Raw genomic sequence first — 22,047 nt, forward strand, 5'->3', positions numbered from 1 at the left:
CTATTTCCTCTTCATGTGTATTTATCTCACTCAATTATTCAACTACCTCCTTCTGTACCATGTTAACACCCTGGATCTTAGGATCAGTGACAAATCAGAGGCATACACTGACTACATATGTAAGTATACTTTTCCTTTTCTCGTTGGCTGTTGTTGGAATTTGCTATTCTGACTGTCGCATGGATACATTGATGTTCCCCTGTGACATCTTGAGCTAAGACATGCCCCTCATGGTTTTTAGCTTAATAATAGTCTCAGAATTAATGGCGTACCATTAACCTTTCATCACTTGATTTTTCTAAATATTTCTTAGTTTTTTATTTGATTTATTTTCAATTGAAGCTCCCCACCACTGCACCCCATTGTTGGGACTGAGAAGCTAGGGTGATTGAGGAGCATGAGTGTTTTCACATTCCTGAATGTCTTGGCTTCAAATTATGCTTTCCCCGTGTCCTCAGAAGATGTTTAGCTTTGTCAGGAATTCACCACGGCACTAGGCTCCTCCAGTCTGTTAACCAATGGATTCACACTGCGGTTGGGTGTGTAAGTTCCCATAACAGTCAATAAGAAGGGTAAGGATGAAGTCTTACACATATTTAATGGTATATGCTTCGATGTTCTCACTAACTGCAAGATCCAAGCCATTGTCACAACACAGGAGGAGTTATTTGGAAAGTGGATAGCACAAACATGGGTGAAGAGGTTAGTTACCCTTAAACCTCATCCAGACTGAAGAGAATATATTCTAAATTAATGAGAAAAGTACTATTGATAATATTAGGAGCAACTTTACCAACATAAAAAATGGGTCAATAACTCACAATCTTCTCAAGTTTTTGCACTGACAGATTCCAGTCAGACAAATTGTAACTTTTGGAATTTGCATGCTGTAGCGACACTTATTAGCAACTAATTTCCGAGTGCTGCCTGCAATTGAAAGCATAATATAGCAGGCCAGAAGTTGTGGTAGAGTTTAACATGAAATCACAATATTAGTCACCCTTACTCTACATGTAACTTGTTATTTTTAATTAATCTGTTCAAACTTTTCATGACACATCTCTGGATCAGGTTCATCTTGAATCTAGACCTTCCAACCTAAAGGTAGGTCACTACCACACCACCATAAGATTCCCATTATATAACTTCTACAATATATGATCTTACCCAAATTAAACTTCTGTAATACCTGCTCATAGGCTTCATGTAACTTTCATAATTCACCCAATCCTATGCAATTTGTAAAAACTGCAATATCTGACCTTATTCAATGACTTACTTCTGACGTATCACATTTCACCCACATGTAATTCCTATAGTATTCAAACTAATGTACAATCAATGTGTAATCTGTGCAACAATTGATTTTATCCTGCATATATTCTGTGTAACATGCATTCTGTGGGAGCGATGGATCAATTATGTGCAGGAGCTATAATGATGAATCACTAATACATTTTTTTCTGGGGGAATGCAAGCTATCAATGCATGTTATGTGCACTAATGGACTGCATTGTCTATGCTACTACACTTCTATGACTGCCTTGTTGCTTTGTGGAAGCATTATGTGAATGTCTGATTTCTCTCCATTTAACGAAAAAGAAATAGAAATTATGTAGCATAGCAAGACAAATAGTTCTACAAAGAAAACACAAATAATAGTGTTGAGAAATATGCACAACCAGCAATTATTTATTCTCTTGCATCTCAACAGCTTTCACTCTGTGGACTATGTGGAAATTTCAATGGCGATATAGGAGATGATTTTATAACTCGCAGCCAATACTTGGCTTCCAATGTATTAGAATTTGCAAATACTTGGAAGGAAGAGCCTTTATGTCAAGATGTGACTGAAATTTTGCATCCGTGTGAGCTAAATCCATATCGTTTGGCCTGGGCAGAGAAACAATGTCATATAATTCACAGCAATGTCTTTGAACCATGTCACAATCTGGTGAGTATGTTTCATATGATTGCAGAATGGTTCAGAGTTTCTAGTTATTGAATGGTTAGAGAAATTACCAAATGAGGCATGCCTGTCAGCGCTTTTAAGCAAATGACTATTTTATTTACTAACTCAAATAGAAAAGAAATGTCATCACATATCAAAATTAAACAAGTGTATTGAGAGCTCTCTGAGCAAATCAGGGAGTTAGAGAGATTGCTCTAGACCCATTCATATTCATATCGTACCTTTTCCCCATTTTAGCTCCAGGCCAGACTAGAACTTCACAGTTGAAATTATGGCAACTTTCAGTCATGTTGTATGTGAGAGTCCTGTAAAGCCCACACCAATTTGTTTTTGATTTTCAAGAGGCCAGGCAGATTCTGGTTTACAAGTTTCTAAAATATAGTATGTGCACACCTGCAAGGTTGTGGTATAATTCTGGGTAGTCTTGGAGTCAATGTTTTAGGTGAAAATAAGTTCCATTACAAACATTTAAGTCTCTTTCAAATGTTTATGTATTAGTTCGTATTTGTGTCATTGCATCTGTATGTTATCCACGAACATACTAGTCACACAGGAACTGCATTTTAAAGTACACAAGATGAGTCAGACCACGGTGTATCATTTGCAAGTTTTACTGTTTTCCTTCAGAAGATGAAAAGGTTAGGAATCCTGAGAGAAGTTTCCATAAAAATGGTTGGAGAATAAAAGTATGAGAGAGCAGTATGACAAATGTGAGAGGATAAAAGAGCAAGACCACTGAGTGAATACAAATGACCTGGAGAGCAAGCAGTCAAAGAATAGTGATCGGATAAAATTGTGCTTCAGAGGGAGCAGCGTAAGAATCTTGAGAGAATAAAAGGGAATCTGAAAAGAAAGCAGTGGAGTGAAAGAATATAAAGGAGCTTGAGATCGAGCAATGCAAAATAATGAAAGGAAACTTGAGAGAACAATGCAAAAATAGTGAGAGGACCAAATTGAACTTAAGGGTATATTGCAAGAATCATGAGGGGAAGCAATGAAAGAATAATGAGAGGATAAAAGTAAGCCTGTGAGACAGCAGTGAAAGAATATTGCAAGGACAAAGGGAAGCTAGAGAAAGTAATGCATTAACATTAAGACGATAGACTTTTTTTTCTTTATTCATTGACGGGATGAGGGTGTCGCTTATCGTGCAGTATTTATTGCCCATCCCTAATTGCCCAGCAGGCAGTTAAGAGTCAACCACATTGCTGTGGGTCTAGAGTCACATGTAGGCCAGACCAGGTAAGGATGGAAGTTTCCTTCCCTAAAGGACATTAGTGAGCCAGGTGGGCTTTTCCAACAATCAACAATGGATTCACAGTCACCGTTAGATTCTTAATTCCAGATATTTATTGAATTCAAATTCCACCATCTGCCATTTCAGGATTTGAACCAGAGTCTCCAGAATGTTATCTGGGTCTCTGGATTAACAGTCCAGTGATAATACCACTAGGTCAAATCAAAATGTGGCTTAACAAGGAAAAAAAGTATTGATTGGTTGATATTTTTCACTTTCTTCCCTCTAAATAATGTATTTTGTTCAAATTAAGAGTTAATTGAATTAATATTGCAGAACAGGTCAAGAGGTATTCATGAATGAGATTGTAGACTTGCTCACTGAGCCAGTGTGTTTGGTTGCAGACATTTAGTCGCCCTACTAGGTAACATCGTCATTGTGCCTCCGGTGAAGCATTGATGTTCTGACCCTATTGTTATTTTTATGTCTCAGCTTGCTGGGGTGGTTGGCATCACTTCCGGTTCTGTTTTTCAGTGGTTGTATATCGGATCCAGTTCAGTGTGTTTGTTGATGGAGTTCCAGTTGGAATGCCAGGCCTCCAGGTATTCCCTGGCATGTCTCTGACAGACCAAAACCAGAAATGACAGTACTCACCATAACGGACTGGACAGTATAAATTCCAAGCTGAGTAGATAATATCACTTCATTGGAGGCTCCACTGATGATGTCACCTAGCATGGTGACAAAATGTCTGAACAAAAACTAGCTCGGTGAGCAAGTCAACAACCTCAGGGTCTTATATGAATAAAGATGTATTTTACTGCATAATAGCAATCATGGGCATGAATGGGATATATGAGACAGGGATGTCATAGTTATTACGGAAATATGGCTGAGGGGAGGACATAACTGGCACCTTAATGTTCAGGAGTATGGATGCTGTAGGAAATGATAGAACGGGAGGCAAGAGAGGAAGATGAAGAGTGTTTTTGATTAGGGACAACATTACGTGATACTTTGGACGATTCCCCAGGAAACCGTCTCTATGAGGCAATAAGGGTGGAACTGAGAAATAAGAAAGGGATGATCGCCTTGATGGGACTGTACTACAGGCCCCTCCAAGTCAAGTGATTGGGGGTGTTAGTATGGGAGCACTTTGGGAGTGATCATAAATCTGTTAGTTTTAAAGTAGTTTTGGAAAAGACTAGCCTTGATCAAAAAGTTAAAAGTTCAAAATTGGAGCATGGCAAATTTTGACAGTATTAGACAGGCAGTTTCAAAAGTTGATTGGTAGATGCCGTTCATAGGTAAAGGGATGGCAAATGGGATGCTTTCGAAAATGAGTTCATGAGACAGTATATTCCTGTTAGTATGAAGGGCCAAGGCGGTTTGATGTAAGGAATTCTGGATAACTAGAGATTTTGAGGCTCTCGTCAAGAAAAAGAAGGAGGTATATATCGTGCATGGACAACTGGAATCAAGTGAATCTCTGGAGGAGTACAGGAGAAGTAGGAGTATACTTAAGAGGGAATTCAGGAGGGCAAAAAGGGGAAATGAAATAGTTTCGGCAAAATAAGCTGATAGAGAATTCTAAGAGAACCTAAAAGTTCATTAAGGGGAAAAGAGTAAGTAGGGAGAGAAAAGGGCTTCTTAAAGTTCAAAGAGGCCATCTATGTGTAGAACCAGAGGAGATGGGTAAGATGCTAAACAAAGTATTTACTATGGAGAAAGAATATGAAAGCAAGTAAACTTGGGGAAATGAATAATGTCTTGAAAAGAGTCGACATTACAGAAGAGGAGGTGCTGAAGGTCTTAAAACTCATAAAGGTAGATAAATTCCTAGGACCTGATCAAATGTATCCCAAAATACTGTGTAAGCTAGGAGAGAGATTGCAAGACCCCTTGAAGAGATATTGCCTCTTTGATTGTTGAAGACTGGAGCATGGCTAATAAGACCATAAGACATAGGAGTGGAAGTGAGGCCATTCGACCCATCGAGCCCACTCTGCCACTTAATCATGGCTGATGGACATTTCAACTCCACTTCCCTGCATTCTCCCCATAGCCCTTGATTCCTTGTGAGATCAAGAATTTATCAAAATGTTGTGCTATTATTTAAGAAAGGCTGCAAGGAAAATTCAGGGAACTATAGAACCTGACGTCAGTAGTTGGTACATTGTTGGAGAGATTTCTGACAGATGGGATTTACATGCAAGGACTTTGGAACATCAAGGACAGATTTGGGATAGTTGGGCACGGCTTCGTACATGGTAAATCATGTCTCACAAACTTGATTTTGAAGAGATGACCAAAAAGATAGATGAAGGCAGAGCAGTGGACATTATCTACGTAGGCTTTAGCAAGGCCTTCAATAAGGCTCCATATGGCTGTCTCATTAGTAATGTTAGATCTCATAGGATTCAGGAAGAGCTAGCCAATTGGATACAAAATTGTTGTGACAGTAGGAGACAGAGGATAGTGGTAGAGGGTTCTTATTCGGACTGAAGACCTGTGACCAGCTGTATGCTGCAAGGATCAGTTCTGGGTCTGCCATTATTCATCACTAATATGAATGATTTGTATGAGATCATAGGAGGCATCGTTGGTAAGTTTGCGGATAACACCAAATTTGGTGGTATAAGGGGAATGGAAAAAAGGTTATCTAAGAGTACAATGTGATCTGTGCTCCTAAGATGCTGCTTGGCCTGCTGTGTTCATCCAGCTCCACACTTTATGACTGTGTGATCTTGATCAGATGGGCCAATGGACTGAGGAGTGGCAAATAGGGTTTACATTAGACAAATGCAAGGTAAAGCATTCTACTAATTCAAACCAGGTCTGCCTTCATCCATCTTTTTGATCATCTCTTCAAAATCAAGTTTGTGAGACATGATTTACCACGTACGAAGCCCTGCCCAACTATCCCAAATCTGTCATTGATGTTCCAAAGTCCTTGCATGTAAATCCCATCTGTTAAAAATCTCTCCAACAACATGTTAGGATGCTGGAGGCTGTTGTTGAACGGAGAGACATGGGTGCATGTACATATTTCCTTGGAAGTGGCAAATCAGGCAGATAGGGTGGTGAAGAAGGTATTTGGCACGCTCACCTTCATTGGTCAGAGCATTGAGTATAGGTGTTGGGATATTATGTTAGTGGTTGTACAAGATACTTGTGAGACCGTTTTTCAAATGCTCTGTACAATTCTGGTCACCCTGTTGTAAAGCTGGAAAGGGTACTGAAAAACATTTACAAGGATGTTGCCATGACTGGTGGGCTTGAGTTATAAGGAGAGGTTAGATAGGCTGGGACTTTCTTCCCTGGAATGTCAGAGACTGAGGGGTGACCTTATTAAACCATGAGGACATGACTAAGTTGAATAGCCAAGGCCTTTTCCCCAGGGTAGGGGAGTCCAAAACTAGGGTGCATAGGTTCACAGTGAGAGGGGAGAGATTTTAAAGGGAACTGGGGGGAGCACCATTTTTAATTCAGAGGCTGATTTGGAACAAGCTGCCAAAGTAAGTGATAGAGGCAAGTGCGGTTTCAGCATTTAAAAGACATTTTGACAGGTACATGGATAGGAAACATTTAGATGGGCCAGACACAAGCAGATGGGACTAGTTTGGTTTAGGAAACCTGGATGGCTTAGACGAGTTGAGCTGAAGGGTCTGTTTTCACGCTGCATGACCCTATGATGAAAAGAATGAGGTGGTGGTTGTTTATATGATTTGAAGAGAATATTTGAGAAGGTACAAAGGCTGCTAAACAAAACTGAGGCTCATGGAACAGGAGGTTGAGTGTCCAACTACGTGAAAACATTGGTAAAGAGCAGAAATTAGCAAATCACCAGGACTGACCCAGCAGAGGTGGCACAGTCAGGAAGGAGTTGCTCTGCGAGTCTTCAACATTAACTTTACACTCCATAATATCAACGAAAATCCACGCTATCAAGTCAAAAATGGCAAGGAAACCTCCTGCTGAATATCATTTACTGCCCCTCAACCAGCTGATTAATCAGTTGTTCCCCATGTTTATGCACTTGGAGAAAGCACGGATGATGGCAGGGGTGCAGAATGTATTTTGGGAAGTGGGCTACAATGTCCATTGCCAAGTATAATTTAACAGCGCCACGAATGATCAAGCTGGTCCAGTCCTAAGGGGCCCAGCTGCAAGACTAGCTGTTGATGAGGGAACCAACAAAAAGGGCCCCATCTTCACCAATCCACTTGTCACAGTTACATCTGTTCTCAACAGTGTTGGTATGAATGATCACAACACGTGGAGATGAAGGATTCTTATTGAGGATATCTGCTATTTGCTGTGTGACATTATCACTATGTAAAGTGAGATTGATTTCAAACAGATTTAACACCTCAAGGCTCAACATCCATGAGGTGCTGTGGGCCATCAGCAACAAAATTGTATTCAACTACAATCTGCAGGCTCTTGTATGCCTCACATACTATTACCATCAAGCCAGGGATTAACCTTTGTTCAATGGAGAGTGCAGGAGGATGTGCCTAGAGCAGTAACAGGCATAGCTAAAAATAAGCTGTCATTCTGGCAAAGCTACAAAGAAGCTACTTGCATAACAGACAGCATAAACAGCAGGGGTAGACTGAACTAAGCAATCTCACATCATTAATGATGGTGTACAATAACATAATGCAAGGGAGGACAAAGCTCTACAAATATCTCCATCCTCAATGATGAGGGAGCCCAGGACATCAGTGCTGAAATTTAGACCAAAGCATTTGCAACAATCTTCAACCAGAAGTGTAGAGTGGATAATTTACCTTTGCCTCCTCTGTTGGTCCCCAGTATCACAAATGCCTGTCTTCAGCCTATTCACTCCACATGATATCAGAAACTGGAGACTTAAGGACCAGTAGAAAATGAGTTCCAACAACATCCTGACAATTGTACTAACAATTGATGTTGCAGAATTTGCCATGCCCCAAGTTTTTCCAGTACAGCCATAACACTGACATCTAATCCTATCACAATCTCTCCTAGTCCATCGATATTTGTACACCCTGTTCAGAGGATCTAATTGATATGTCTGCAGATCTGTCTATAAACAGTAACATGTCTACATCTAACTCACTTTTCCTCAGAGTGCTCAGGTGTACACATCTATTTTCCACAGACAATTATGGTCTAGTTCAGTGGCACATTTCTCCCCTTCTAGCAATAAGCCCTCTACTGATTAACCCTGGAGTCGAAGTTTATTACAACTGCTTTGTCTTTTTCCCCCACTGCCCACTCAGATTTAACAGTTTCCAGCTTCCCTGCATTGAACAATTCTACTACAGAGCACATTGTAGTGTGTTTAAAAGAAAAAATACTACAGATGTTGGAAATCTGAAATAAAAACAGAGTGCTGGAGAAACGTAATTGGTCTGGCACTATCTGTGAATAGAGAAACAAAATTTTGAGACTGATGTGGCTTTTCTTCAGATGTGCCAGAGACTAGAAAATGATGTATTTTGTGCGCAGCATCAACTTTCCTGTCATTACAATGGATTTGCAGGCCTTTCACTGCCCAGAACATACAGTCAATTCCTGCTACACGTTGAGGTATCCTATTCACCAAGGGGAATTGCTTTGTTGAAAAATACCTGATGAACCTCATCCAATTCTGTGCTCTTGAGACAGTACAGTGCTGGAAAGTCCTCCCACATTGCAGGTATAGAAGTGTAATGGTTTGCCAAACAATGTAACCCCAGTGCTGGTTCTGAGATGAGTACCTGTTTCAGTGCCATTTGGCTAATTCTTGATTATCTGATCCTGCAATGTCTTCCCCTCTTTTATCAGTTCTTGCATGGGGTGGCTATTTTAGCAAAGTCCTTTACAAAGGTCCTTGAATAATGAAACAATGCCTTGACTTTTCTCACTTCTCACACATTCATGGGTCTCAGCATTTTCTCTGTAGTCTTGTTCAAGCTGCAGGGAAGTTCCTATTTATCTTGTGATGCCAGAAAGCCCAAAAAGTGAACTTGCCACTTCCCTAGATTTTCTTGAGCTGGCTTTAAACCCAGCCACTTCAAGCAACTCAAGAATTTGTAGCCAAGCTCCTGTGCGTTCTTTAGCAATTTCCAAAGCATCCATGCATTGCATCACTGTGTTGCTTTTACCCATATTCTCATTGCTTAAGCTATCACTCGTCACTCAGTGAAAAGTGGCTGGACTATTGTGAAGTTCTTGCAACAGGCAGGTCCATATGTACCGTCAGTATATTAATGCGAAAGCAAACATTAAGACATTAGAAACCTTATCTAGCAAATCGTCCAATAAACATAATAATGATTGTATTCATTAGAGTTTGGAAAGTTGGGGGAACATTTAATAGAAACTTACAAGATAATGCATGTCTTAGAAAGGGCGGACGCTGGGAAGTTGTGTTCGTTAGGCGGGGAGATTAGGACCTGTGGGCACAGCCTTAGAATTAGAGGGGGTCAATTTAGAATGAAAATGAGGAGACATGTGTGGTGGGCCTGTGGAAATAGTTGCCACGGAGCGCAGTGGAGGCCGGGACGTTAAATGTCTTCAAGGCAGAAATTGATAAATTATTGATCTCGCAAGGAATTAAGGGCTACGTGGAGAGTGTGGGTAAGTGGAGTTGAAATGCCCATCAGCCATGATTAAATGGTGGAGTGGACTCGATGGGCTGAGTGGCCTTACTTCCACTCCTATGTCTTTTGGTCTTATGTCTGGAGTGAAAAAGTCATGTGTCAGAATAATAACAGGGCTAGTTACTACTGGACACCTCCTTAAAATTATATGATCAATAATTAGCTGATGGGCCACACCAGGTTTCCAGATGGTCCAGACTGGGTAGTTAGTCATGGACTGCATCAGCCTGACTATTATGCCCCATTCAAGATTCTGAATAACATTTGTTTTACTAAATCAGGTCTGGTAGCATCTGTGAAGGGAGAAACCAGAGCTGGCATTTCAGGTCGGGTGACCCTTCCTCAGAACAGTTCTGAGGAAGGGTCACTGGACCCAAAACATTTAACTTCACAGATGCTGCCAGATCTGCTGAGCTTTTCCAGCAACCTTGTTTTTGTTCCTGATTTACAGCATCCACAGTTCTTTCAGTTTTTGTTTTGCTAATATCTGATCCAACTGCAGTTTGTGCACTGCTCATTCATGGCCTTTTCATGGTTTTTTTTTACATTTCCAAATGTCCTTCCATACTGCAATTTAAAAAGTCCCTTCCATGTATTTACAGCCACAATGGCACAGACATATTCCCAATATGTGTCTTTCTCGTCCAGTATCCCATAGCATACCATCCCATGAGATTTCCACCAGCAGAGAGGCCTGTGTGAGGACCTTCTGGTGTTCTGGTCCAGATCTCTTCTTTAGCATCTTTTAAAGTGTTTTGTTCTCCTCCTTGAATTCTGATACCCTGAAAACTGTATGCACATAGCCTATTTCAATTTGCACAATCCAGTACTGATGCTTACTTTCTTTGCACAACTGACATTATGAATTCCCAATTTGCTTCCACCTCATCAAGAGTGTTTCTAACATCTGCCTCAAATTGCATGTGTAAGTTGTGCATCCATTATCAATTGAAAATATTGAATCCATGTCTCTGGCGCTGTGAGGCAGCAGTGCTAACCACTATACTGTTTTTTTAATGGTAGAAAGTGCAACAATGTGGAGTATCCATGGAAGTGTACCATTCTTTGGTAACAAGCAGATTTATTACATAATAGTAGTAATTACGACTACATTTGGTCAGGCAAAATTACTGGAAACTAAGGAAGCTGCTATAGATATATTTGTTCTACCTAAACATTAGACTAGAATTCCTTGACTTCAGCCAGAGGCTGTGTGGGGGACATTAGTGGAATGGGTGGAGCCAGTGTAGCATGAACATTGATCATCTCAATGAACAGACACCTTGGATGTCATTTGTGCAGTTGATAAGAGTGTGTTAGTAATGTGGGAGGAGTGAACACCTGATTGAAAGGATTCAAACCATGAATGCGCAGAGGATAAAGTCAGAAGTCACACGATACCAGGTTGTAGTCCAACAGGTTTATTTGAAATCACCAGCTTGCGGAGCACGGCCCCTTAGTCAGTGGAATTCACTTGACGAAGGGGCTGCCCTCCGAAAACCTTTAATTTAAAACAAATGTGTTGGACTATGACCTGGCATCATGTGACTTTGTCCACCCCAGTCCAACACTGGCACCTCCACATCATGTGTGGAGGATGGGAATGGAATTGGGAAGTAACAACACGTTTAAGGCCTTAATTAAGGAAAAGGGGGTTTGGAGATTGGATAATAGCTTGCAAGGATGATAGGTCCAGGGTTTGTCTTCTGAGGACGAGGGTAATATCAGATTTAAAGGAAAGACAGCACCTTGAGTGAGAATTATAATTGTTGTAGTGAAGAAAACATTACAGCTAATTTTCATAGCAATAAGAGTAGGTCATTTAGCCTGTTGAGTTTACAAGTTCTGCCCTAACATACTATATATCGTCTTTATGTAAAATGCTGTTTGATAATCATCTACAAATTCTTCTTTGACAGGTTTATCGAGTACCGTATTATGAAAGCTGTGTACAAACTACATGCGGTTGTGACATTTTTGGAGACTGTGACTGTCTATGTGGTGCTGTTGCTGTCTATGCTAAAGCCTGCTTAGATGCTGGAATCTGTATCAACTGGAGAAGCCTTGATTTCTGTGGTAAGTTATTGAATTATGGAAGATTTTGATGGGAGTGTACTAACAGTGCATTTTTTAAAATGAGTAATTTCTTAACAATTCTGAATCCTTGGAAGAAAATTTGCATAATATCCATTTTTGCACCAGAATCCACCGAAGCTATGAATTGATTTACACAGAAATTTCCATTATTCAGTTTCTTTTACAGTTAATCTTTGTAAGTTCAAATTTTTAGCTATAATCTCACAAATGTGTTATTCATTCAGTATAGTTTATTTTGGGGGAAGCCAACACTGATGATGACTGTTGTATGTGGTTTTACAGATAAATTTCACTGTATTTATTGACATGTGCTGCGCAAGTGCTCATTTTCTTTTGATCTTCATGTCAGTGAACAATTTTTAGCTGTATTGTCAGTGAATTTCCTTATATTCTGTGGTTCAGTATCATTCATTACTCCCAAAACAATGAAATAATCAATGCTGTATGCAACAAGACCTGAACAACATTCAAACTTCAGCTGACAAGTGCAAAGAACATCCAAAACATACATATCAAGCAATGATCATCTTCAACAAAAGAGAACCAAATCATAATAAATTATAGCACCATCACCGAGTATTCACCATCAACCTTACTGAATTAGTCAGATGAATACTGTGACTACAATAACAATTACAGTCTGTATAGCCTAGCAAATTTCCACAATACATGTCTACGACCTACAAGGCAGAGGCAGCTGTGTAATGGAATATGCTTATTTTTCTGGATGAGTGAAGGTTCAGCACACTGAAAAAGTTCAATAATATCCAGGACAAAGCAGCCAACTTGACTGACTCACATCTACCAAGTTAGACATTTATTCTCTGTGGCGCACTACATCACAGTAACTGGCACACCATCACAGTTGTATGTCGCATCTTGAAGACGCACTGCCGGAATTGCTTGCATGTTCCAAATCCCTGAACTCTGGAAGATAAAAGGCACCAGACACATGAGGTAAGTTTAATGGAGGCAACTAGGGCTTCCTAACTGGCTGGAGAAATGACGAGAGACCCACCTCACTTCTTTTAGGGGAAGCTTGCCACAGTAGGCCTTACATTGCAAGCATCAGGTTCCCAGATAAAACACTCCAGAACCAACATTCTACCTGCTGACTTGTGCCATCCAATCAGAGGCCAGCAGCTCTGTTGACTGGTGGTGGTACCAATGTCTGCTGGGAACGTTGCTTGATCTCAGTCCACAGGAGAGTGGTAATAGGAGTTTCATGGTATTCAGCACACAAGGAAGAAGGAGATCCAGCATCTAGAATAGGGGTTGGCTTTTCTTGTGCCACCACAAAACTGTAAGAAATAGGACCAGGAAAAGGCTATTCAGCCCCTTGAGCTTGCTCTGCCATTCAATAAGATCATGGCCGATCTGCATTTCTCACATCCACTTCCTTTCCCTTTCCTCATAACCCTTGATTCCCCACAGTCAAAAATCTATCCGTCTCAACTCTAACTATACACAAGGACTCTGCTGTCACAGATATACGTAGCTGTCTGCGGCAAGGAGTTCCAAATATGAGTTCCAAATACAACCCTCGGAGAGAAAAAAATTTTCCTTATCTCAGTCTTGATTTGTTGCCTGAGACTTTGCCCTATGGTCCTAGACTCTCCGATGAGGGGAAACATCTTCTACCTTGTCAAGCCCTTTAAGAATCTTATATATTTCAATGAGAAACAAGCACAAAATATCTTTTAGGAGTGTCCTCCTCCAGGACCTGGCAAACAACCTTGTACATGTACGCTTGTCTTGTTTCCTGCATGGTGAGCCCTCTGTCCACCATTTGGTAACTGTCAGTGGCTGCAGGATAAAGCCCCAGTAATTGCATTTAAGGGTCTGAATTTGTGGAGGGCAGTTGGACCGTCCACAGGCCTTCTGTCCACAGATATGATCAAGTTGGTGGCAAGAAGGTAGTAGGGTGACCACAAGCTGAGCTTTTGCCTGAATTGAAGATCCTCTGCCACAAAACCAACCCAAGGAATTGGGGGATTAAATTCTGCCCATTACCACATCACCTGTATGTGGTCTTCCAAATCACATGCCACTCTGACTTGGCATTTGATCAGCAGAAACCCTCTCAGTGACACTTAGTTTGTCTGTCATCGGGGCTGCTCAACTCTTGACCTCTGTGAAACTTTGAACCAAACACAGACAAAAGAACTGAACTCCCAATATTACCTGACAGTGACTGGCCTTGACACCAAGGCATTGTTTGACCAAGTATGCAATCAAGGAGCCCCAGCATAACTGGAGACGAAGAAAACTAGAGGAGAAATGCACTTTTGATTGAAGTCATACCTAGCAATAACTGAAACGGTTGGCTTCTTGGAGGTTAACCATCTCAATCCCAAGACATCGCAATGGAAGATGCTCAGGCTGGTGGCATAAATTCAACTGTCTTCAGCTTTTCCATCACTCACTGATGATTGCATAATGTTTAGTACCTTTCATGATTCCTCAGATACCGAAACAGTCTGTATCCAAAATGCATCGAGATCTGAATAATACCCAGGCTTGGGTTAATAAGTAGCAAGTAACATTCATGCCACACATGTACAGATAAAGACCATTTCCAAGAAAAGAGAATTGAACGATCTCCCCTGTCAACATGATACAAGTTACCATTGACCAGAAACGGACCTGGATCAGCCATATAAATATTGTGACCAGAGCAGACAAGAGGTTAAGAATCCTGTGGTGAGTAACTCACTTCCTGACTCCTCAAATCCTGATCACCATCTACAATTGACAATTCAGGAGTGGAATGGAATAGCCACAACTCAAATGGATGAATGCAGCTCCAATAGCACTCTTAGTAGGCTCAACACCATCCATGACAATATGAGCTTACTGATTGACACTTCACCCACCTCCTTTAACATTCATTTCTTCCACCATAAATACACAGTAACAGCAGTATATGCTATCTACAAGATCCACAGCAGCAATTCACCAAATCTCCTTTGACAGCAGCTTCTAAAATTGCACATTCTACCACCTTGAATGACAAGTGCAGCAGAAGCTTGGTGTCACTGTCACCTGAAGGTTATTCTCCAAACCAGATATCATCCATATTTGGAAATATATTCCTGTTCCTCCCATATAACACTTTGCATCTATGAACAGAACATGAACTGTGATAGTTCAAGAAGGTAGCTCACCACCATTTTCTCATTTGCAATTTTTGATGGGCAATAAATTCCAGTGCAGCCCACATTTTATGAATGGGTGAAGATAACTTTAGAAGCAGAGCTTGAAAGTGAATAAAGCTCCCATTGTAAATTGGAGACTCTTCAGTAGAATCCCAAAAGTAATTATAATGGAGCACAATGGAATTTTAAGCCCAATAATATTTTGGAATAAAGGAGACCAACCAAGAAATGGTGGGTAGGCTAGACTGAAGCAATGGCAAGCATTTTCTGGTAACCCCGTATTGGAATCTACTGGTACAGGTTCCTTTATGTTCTGTTGTTGGGATACCATTAAGTGCACTATGTGTAAGATGCAATAACTAGTCATGCCATTTTTTTTTGCTGGGAATATTATGTTATGGCACATGATATATGTACACAGCCAAATTCCACCACAACCACAGCTGGTTTAACTGCTGCGAAATCAGAACTGCACTCGCATTTCATGAAACAGCATTCTTTCAACATGTACTATGGATATGCTATCACCTGAATTGGATTGAAAGCATGCACAAAAAGAGGTTACAGATGCGCTGCTTCAGCCTTCATCTAAGATCTGATTGCCTGCTTCCCTCAGAATTTCCCACCAATTAAATTCACCTTCCCATATTTGTGACCAACCACTAGACTTTTACCACATCCATACTGAAATACAATTGACATGCAATCACCCTCCAGTGCACTTTGCATGCAAATATATTTGTGTGTATATATAACAATGAATAAACACTGTCAGAGACAGTTACAATGTGAAATAGTGATGCTAATATTTTGTGACGTAAGCGCTCTATATTTGATCTGCCGTTGTTTCTTTCAGCTGTGTACTGTGACTACTACAACACCCATCCTCCAAAAAATAATCAGTCAGAATTTACCGAGAGTGGCGATTATCCAAGTCATTATCAACCTTGTTCATGTCCTGATAACCTGTGGGCCTTTCCAGTGAATAATATGGAAGGTGAGTGGGGATGATTAGCTGGAGGTCCAACTGGGGTAATTTATATTTTGTCGATTAGAACTGAAATGAAATGGTCTTGTGGCACAGTGGTAATGTTCCAATTCTGGAGCAGAAGTTCCAGGCTCAAGTCCCACCTGCTCCAGATGTATCATAATCTGTCTGTACATTTTGATTAAAAATTTCTGAAATGAAATGCAAATGTTACTAATCGTGATCAAGATATGACCTGGTACGATATAATAACACAACTTGATCAATAAAGGCCTCTAGGAAAGGATTTTATGGCCCTTGTTTGGCTGAAATGGCCCTATAAACATCTCAATTTCAAGAGTAACAAGGATGGGCAATAACTACTGGTATTGCAAATAATGTTTTGTTCCAAGAATGAATGATAAAAAAATGAATTAATTCAACAATAGTAGGAGCTGCAGATGTGGAGAATCTGAGATAACAAGGTGTAGAGCTGGATGAACGCAGCAGGCCAAGCAGCATCAGAGAAGCAGGAAGGCTGACGTTTCGGGCCTAGACCCTTCTTCAGAAATTCATTTCTGTTGTTATTAGCATTAGAGGAGTAGGAAGGAGGCTGATGTTTCGGGCCTAGAACCTTCTTCAGAAATTCATTTCTGAAGAAGGTTCTAGGCCTGAAACTTCAGCATTCCTGCTCCTCTAATGCTACTTGGCCTGTTGTGTTCATCCAACTCTACACCTAATTAATTCAACAACTCTGCTTTGGCACTGGTTTATAAGGCCTATGTTGATTGTAATAACATTACAACCTAATCTCATGACTGAGTATTTCTAGCGTGATAATATCACAGTACCATTGCAGATCTAAGTGTTACTTTTCTAATATCCGAGCACCACCATAGGTCAGTCTGTTTTTAGTGTGATATCACAGTATTAATCCAAGGCCTGAGTGTTCCTAATGTTATTAGCACACGTTATTACAAATCAGAAGTTACGATTTCTGCTCCTGGGTCAAGTTGCAGAATTAGGACATTTGCTGTTTTCATAAACGCAACTCAGAAAATAGGTGGCTTGCCATTTGGAATCTTCCTTCTGGATTCGTGGAAATCCCTGGGAGTCAGTGGTGCCAAACTCAAAACAAGAATGAAGGATGTCCAAGTACAGAGATAGGTTGGGCAGAAGCCCCCCCTCCGTGCATTCGACTGCATTGAAGTTACAGAAAAAACAATAAAACATAAAATAGTACACTGCCGCCAGCCATTTGCACCCCTCATTCTCTGCAATTTCTCCATGGAGCCTCACACTGTGCACACTCCCATGGCCCCTCATACCTTACAAAACAATTTGTGAACCTGTACCCAACCCCCATGGCCCTTTATAGTCACATGCCAGCTTAGTGCCAATTCATACCATGCACTCCAACACACCACCCAAAGCCCTTATACTTACCATGAAAACACACAACACTGGCAGACCTCATAATTCATAGAGCAATTAACTAAAATAAGATTCTAAATATGTATTTCAGTCTATATTATGGCAGAAGACAAAGTGATGGTGGAGGGTTTCTTTTCGGACTGGAGGTCTGTCATCAGCAGTGTTCCGGAGGGATCGGTTCTATGTCCTCTTTTGTTTATCATTTGTATAAACGATTTGGATGAGAATATAGAAGGCATGGTTAGTAAGTTTGCGATGATGCCAAAATTGGTGCCATAGTAGACAGGTTTGTCTACCATAGTTAAAAAGGCGTTTAGCATGCTTACCTTCATTGCTAAGTCCTTTGAGTTTCGAAGTTGGGATGTCATATTGAGGTTATACAAGACATTAGTGAGGCCACTTCTGGAATACTGTGTCCTGTTCTGATCACTCAGTTATAGGAAAGGTATTATTAAGCTGGAGAGGGTTCAGAAGAGTTTTACCTGGATGCTGCCAAGTATAGAAGATATGAGTTATAATGAAAGGCTGGATAGATGGGCCTGTTTTCACTGGAGTGCAGGAGGTTGTAAGGCAAGCTGATAGAAGTTTATAAAATAATGAAAGATATAGATAAAGTTACTGGTGGTTGTCTTTTCCCTAGGATCAGGGATTTCAAGATTAGGGGCCATATTTTAAGGTGAGAGGAGAGAGATTTAAAAAAAGACATGAAAGGCAAACTTTTCACACAAGAGGGTAGCTCGCATGTGGAATGAACTTAACAAAGTAGTGGATGTGGATATAATTACAATGTTTAAAAGATTTTGGATGGGTACATGTATAGGAAAGGTTGGAGGGATATGGGCTAGGAACATGCAGGTGAGACTAGTTTAGTGTGGGATTATGCTCAGTACAGACTGGTTAGACCAAAGGGTCTGTTTCTGTGCTGTATGGCTCTATGACTCTATAAATCAGTTTTTAAAAAAATACATTTATTCAACTACATAATGCCTTGTAACAACAAAAAAAAACCTCACCCTATCACATAAACCCTTACATAAAGAAGTTTTTGGAATTCATGCCATGCTTTCAAAGAGCCTGTAGTTACCTACAATAGTAGAATCGCAGACACCCCGCTATGCAATGGGATGTTGTGAAATCAGTCATCCAGCACAAATCAAGACATGGAAGCCTTCACACTTAAGCCATGAATTTCTGAACACCCCAATCATATTATTTTTCAAGGTATTTAAAGGATGGGATATTTAAATACACTGCTCCTTTTTACAGATTTTCTTAACACTTTTGACAGTTCCTCTAAGATTTAGACTTTCAATAATTTTATGTACATTTTTCTGCATTTAGTCATCCCAAAAGGCACATTGCCTTCCTACGGCACAATTCCACTCCTGCCCCCACCATCACCCGAAAGGGGATTGAGGTGATCTAGGACAACTTCTAAAGAGGTACCTTACCTCTAAAGCATGCCCTGGCTATCCAAACAATTCCATGAAGTCAGTCCTGCTCTTAGCACGTCAAATCTTTGAACTTCATGTGCTACACGTCCAGGTCACTGAAATTAGGTCAATTTGTATTTCTGCCTCTACCACCATTTTGGCCATAGTGATCACTTGTGACATGGCAGAAATCCAGGCCAGAGTTTCAGCCCAATATCATTGTACTATTACAAGATTGAACGGGCCTGCATTTGAGAATGTCATTGCAAGGCTCAAGTGTTCTTACTATGATATTAATCCATTCCGTTTGCATGTTGTTTTCCCATAACCAGGAGACACAGATTTTTAAGGTAAGAAATAGAAAGTTGAGGGTAATTAAGATAAATGTTTTTCACCCAGAATCTGGAACTCACTGCTTGAAAGGGTGGTTGAGTCAAAAACTCTCGTAACAGTAAAGCAATTCTTAACATATGTACTTGCATTGCGTCCACATAGCCTCTAGCACTCTGGGCCAAGAACTGGAAAGTGAGATTAGTGTAGTTAGATCTTTATTGACCAACACTGCAACCACGGGCTAAATAACCTACTGCTATGCTGTTAATGTCCGTGAGGTTTAAATGTGAAAATATCAGAAAATCATTAAATGGCCTGAGTGACTATAGTGAACTGTTCAGTCTCTTGACTTCAACATTAAACAAAAAAGCCAGAGAACTGTGGGTGCTGGAAATAAGAAAGGAAAGCAGAAATTCCTCCCACAGTCCAAAGATGTGCAGCCTAGGTGGATCGGCCATGCTAAATTTCCCTTAGTGTTCAGGGGTGTGTGGGTTATAGGGGGTCTGGGTGGGATGCTCCAAGGGGCGGTGTGGACTTGTTGGGCTGAAGGGCCTGTTCCACACTGTAGGGAATCTAATCTAATCTAATCTAAATTGCTGGATAAACTCAGCAGGTGTGGCAACATCTGTAGAGAGAAAGCACAATTAGGCTGGACCCAAAATTCTAATTGTGCTTTCTCTCTACAGATGATGCCACACCTGCTGAGTTTATCCAGCAATTTCTGTTTTGTTGTGCTTTGACATAATTGATCACACTATTCTCTGCTTGTAATTCGCCACCATCTCCAAAGTATGACAAACATCACTCATCACATTCCATGCAATCTACTCGCACAACCCAAAGAACCAACTCCTATGGTTTCTGCTTCTACTCTTGCACCTTTTTACCTCTGATGTCACATCAAGGGTATTACATTGATTCTTCCGACTTATCATTGGTTTGCTGCCCAGAGGTGACATCATCCATAAAACACAGCTTCAGTGTCCACAGGTGCACTGATGATACACGGCTTATCAGACTTATCAGACTATTGTTCAATATCTAGCACAGAAAGAGCAGAAACTTTCTCCAGGACTACCAAACCATGACTTTCAGTCCTCACCACAAACCTCATTCCTTAGCAACTGATTCCATCTCTCTCTTTGGCAATTGCCTGCAGCTGAACTAGAGCAGCCACAAGCTCAGAGCCAGATCTGATCCCAAGAAAAACCTTCAACCATATATCAATTTCACTCCATTGGCTGACTACTCTCAGCTCTGTATTGTTGTTTAACTCTGCTCTGGCCTCAGCTCATCTGCTGCTGAAAATGTCATCAAAGCGTAAGAGCATACTTAGAACATAAAACAGTACAGCACAGCTCAGGCGCAACGACCCATGATGTTGTGCCGAACCTTTACCTAGTCCTAAGGTCTATCTAACCCCTTTACCCCTACCTTATACTATCATCCATATGCCTATCTAATAGCCACTTAAATGCCCCTAATGGGGCCGACTCCACCACTCTCTCCGGCAATGCATTCTACGCCCCTACCACGGTCTAAATAAAGAACCTACCTCAGACGTCTTCCCTATATCTACCTCCACTCACTTTAAAACTATGCGCCCTCATAATAGCTACCTCCACGCTAGGAAAAAGTCTCTGGCTGTCTACTCTGTCGATACCTCTGATCATTTTGCACAGCTCTATCAAATCACCTCACATCCTTTGTCGTTCTAAAGAGAAAAGCCCCAGCTGTCTCAACCTTTCCTCCCAAGATCTTCCTTCCATTCCAGGCAACATCCAGTAAATCTCCTCTGCACCTTTTCCAACGCTTCCACACCTTTCCTGTAATGAGGCGACCAGAAGTGGACACAATACTCCAGATGTGGCCGAACCAGGGTTTTCTATAGAATAAGAGGGAAATCAGAAGATCAAAAAGAGGGTATGAGATGGATTTGACAGATAAGGTTAAAGATAATCCCAACAGGCTCTATAGCTATATTAAGAGTAAAAGGGTGGCTAGGGGGAGAATAAGTCCTGATAACAATCAGCATGGTTATTTATGTGTGAAATCATATGAAATGGGGGAGATTTTTAATGAATTTTTCTCTTCAGTGTTTAATAAACACTGGGAAATAAGGGAAACAAATGGAGATGTTTTAGATTGCATATATATCTCCAGAGAGGAGGTGTTTGCAGCTTTAGATCACATTGATGTAGATATATCACCTGGGCCTGACAAAGTTCATCCTCGGATGTTGAGAGAGGTTAGGGAAGAAATTGCAGAAGCTCTTGTGGAGATTTTTGCTTCATCTTTACCTACTGGTGAAGTTCAGGAAGACTGGAGGGTGGCGAAAGTCGTTCCATTGTATAGGAAAGGTAGCAAAGACAAGCCAAGGAACTACAGGCCAGTGAGCCTGACATCACGGTAGGCAAGTTATCAGAGAGGACAAGAAGGTGCAGTGCTGGACGAACACGCTGGCCAAGCAGCATCAGAGGAGCAGGAAGGCTGACGTTTTGGGCCTAGAACCTTCTTCAGAAGTGAGGGAGGGGAAGGGGGTTCTGAAATAAATAGGGAGAGAGGGGTCGGCGGATAGAAGATGGATAGAGGAGAAGATAGGTTGAGAGGAGACAGGATCAACCAACATTTGGATAGTCAATGTCTGATTGGGGATAGTCAGCATGGATTTGTGCATGGGAAGTCATGTTTGACAAATCATTCCAAGTTTTTCGAAGAGGTAGCCAAGCGAATAGATAGGGCAGGGTGGTGGATTTTGTCTGTATGGATTTTGGTAAGGTC

General features: G+C 40.9%; 1 protein-coding gene across 1 annotated transcript in view; it reads left to right on the top strand.

Annotated features, from left to right (window-relative positions):
• The window catches only part of LOC125459470 (mucin-6-like), a 224,983-nt gene that overhangs the window by 197,949 nt on the left and 4,987 nt on the right, over positions 1 to 22,047 (top strand). Inside the window, exons 30-32 of the mRNA XM_048545971.2 lie at positions 1,715 to 1,954; positions 11,764 to 11,920; positions 15,956 to 16,096. Coding sequence (XP_048401928.2) covers positions 1,715 to 1,954; positions 11,764 to 11,920; positions 15,956 to 16,096 — 538 coding nt within the window. The remainder of the gene's footprint in view (positions 1 to 1,714; positions 1,955 to 11,763; positions 11,921 to 15,955; positions 16,097 to 22,047) is intronic.

This window comes from Stegostoma tigrinum, chromosome 17, assembly GCF_030684315.1.
Source record: "Stegostoma tigrinum isolate sSteTig4 chromosome 17, sSteTig4.hap1, whole genome shotgun sequence".
Lineage (NCBI taxonomy): Eukaryota > Metazoa > Chordata > Chondrichthyes > Orectolobiformes > Stegostomatidae > Stegostoma > Stegostoma tigrinum.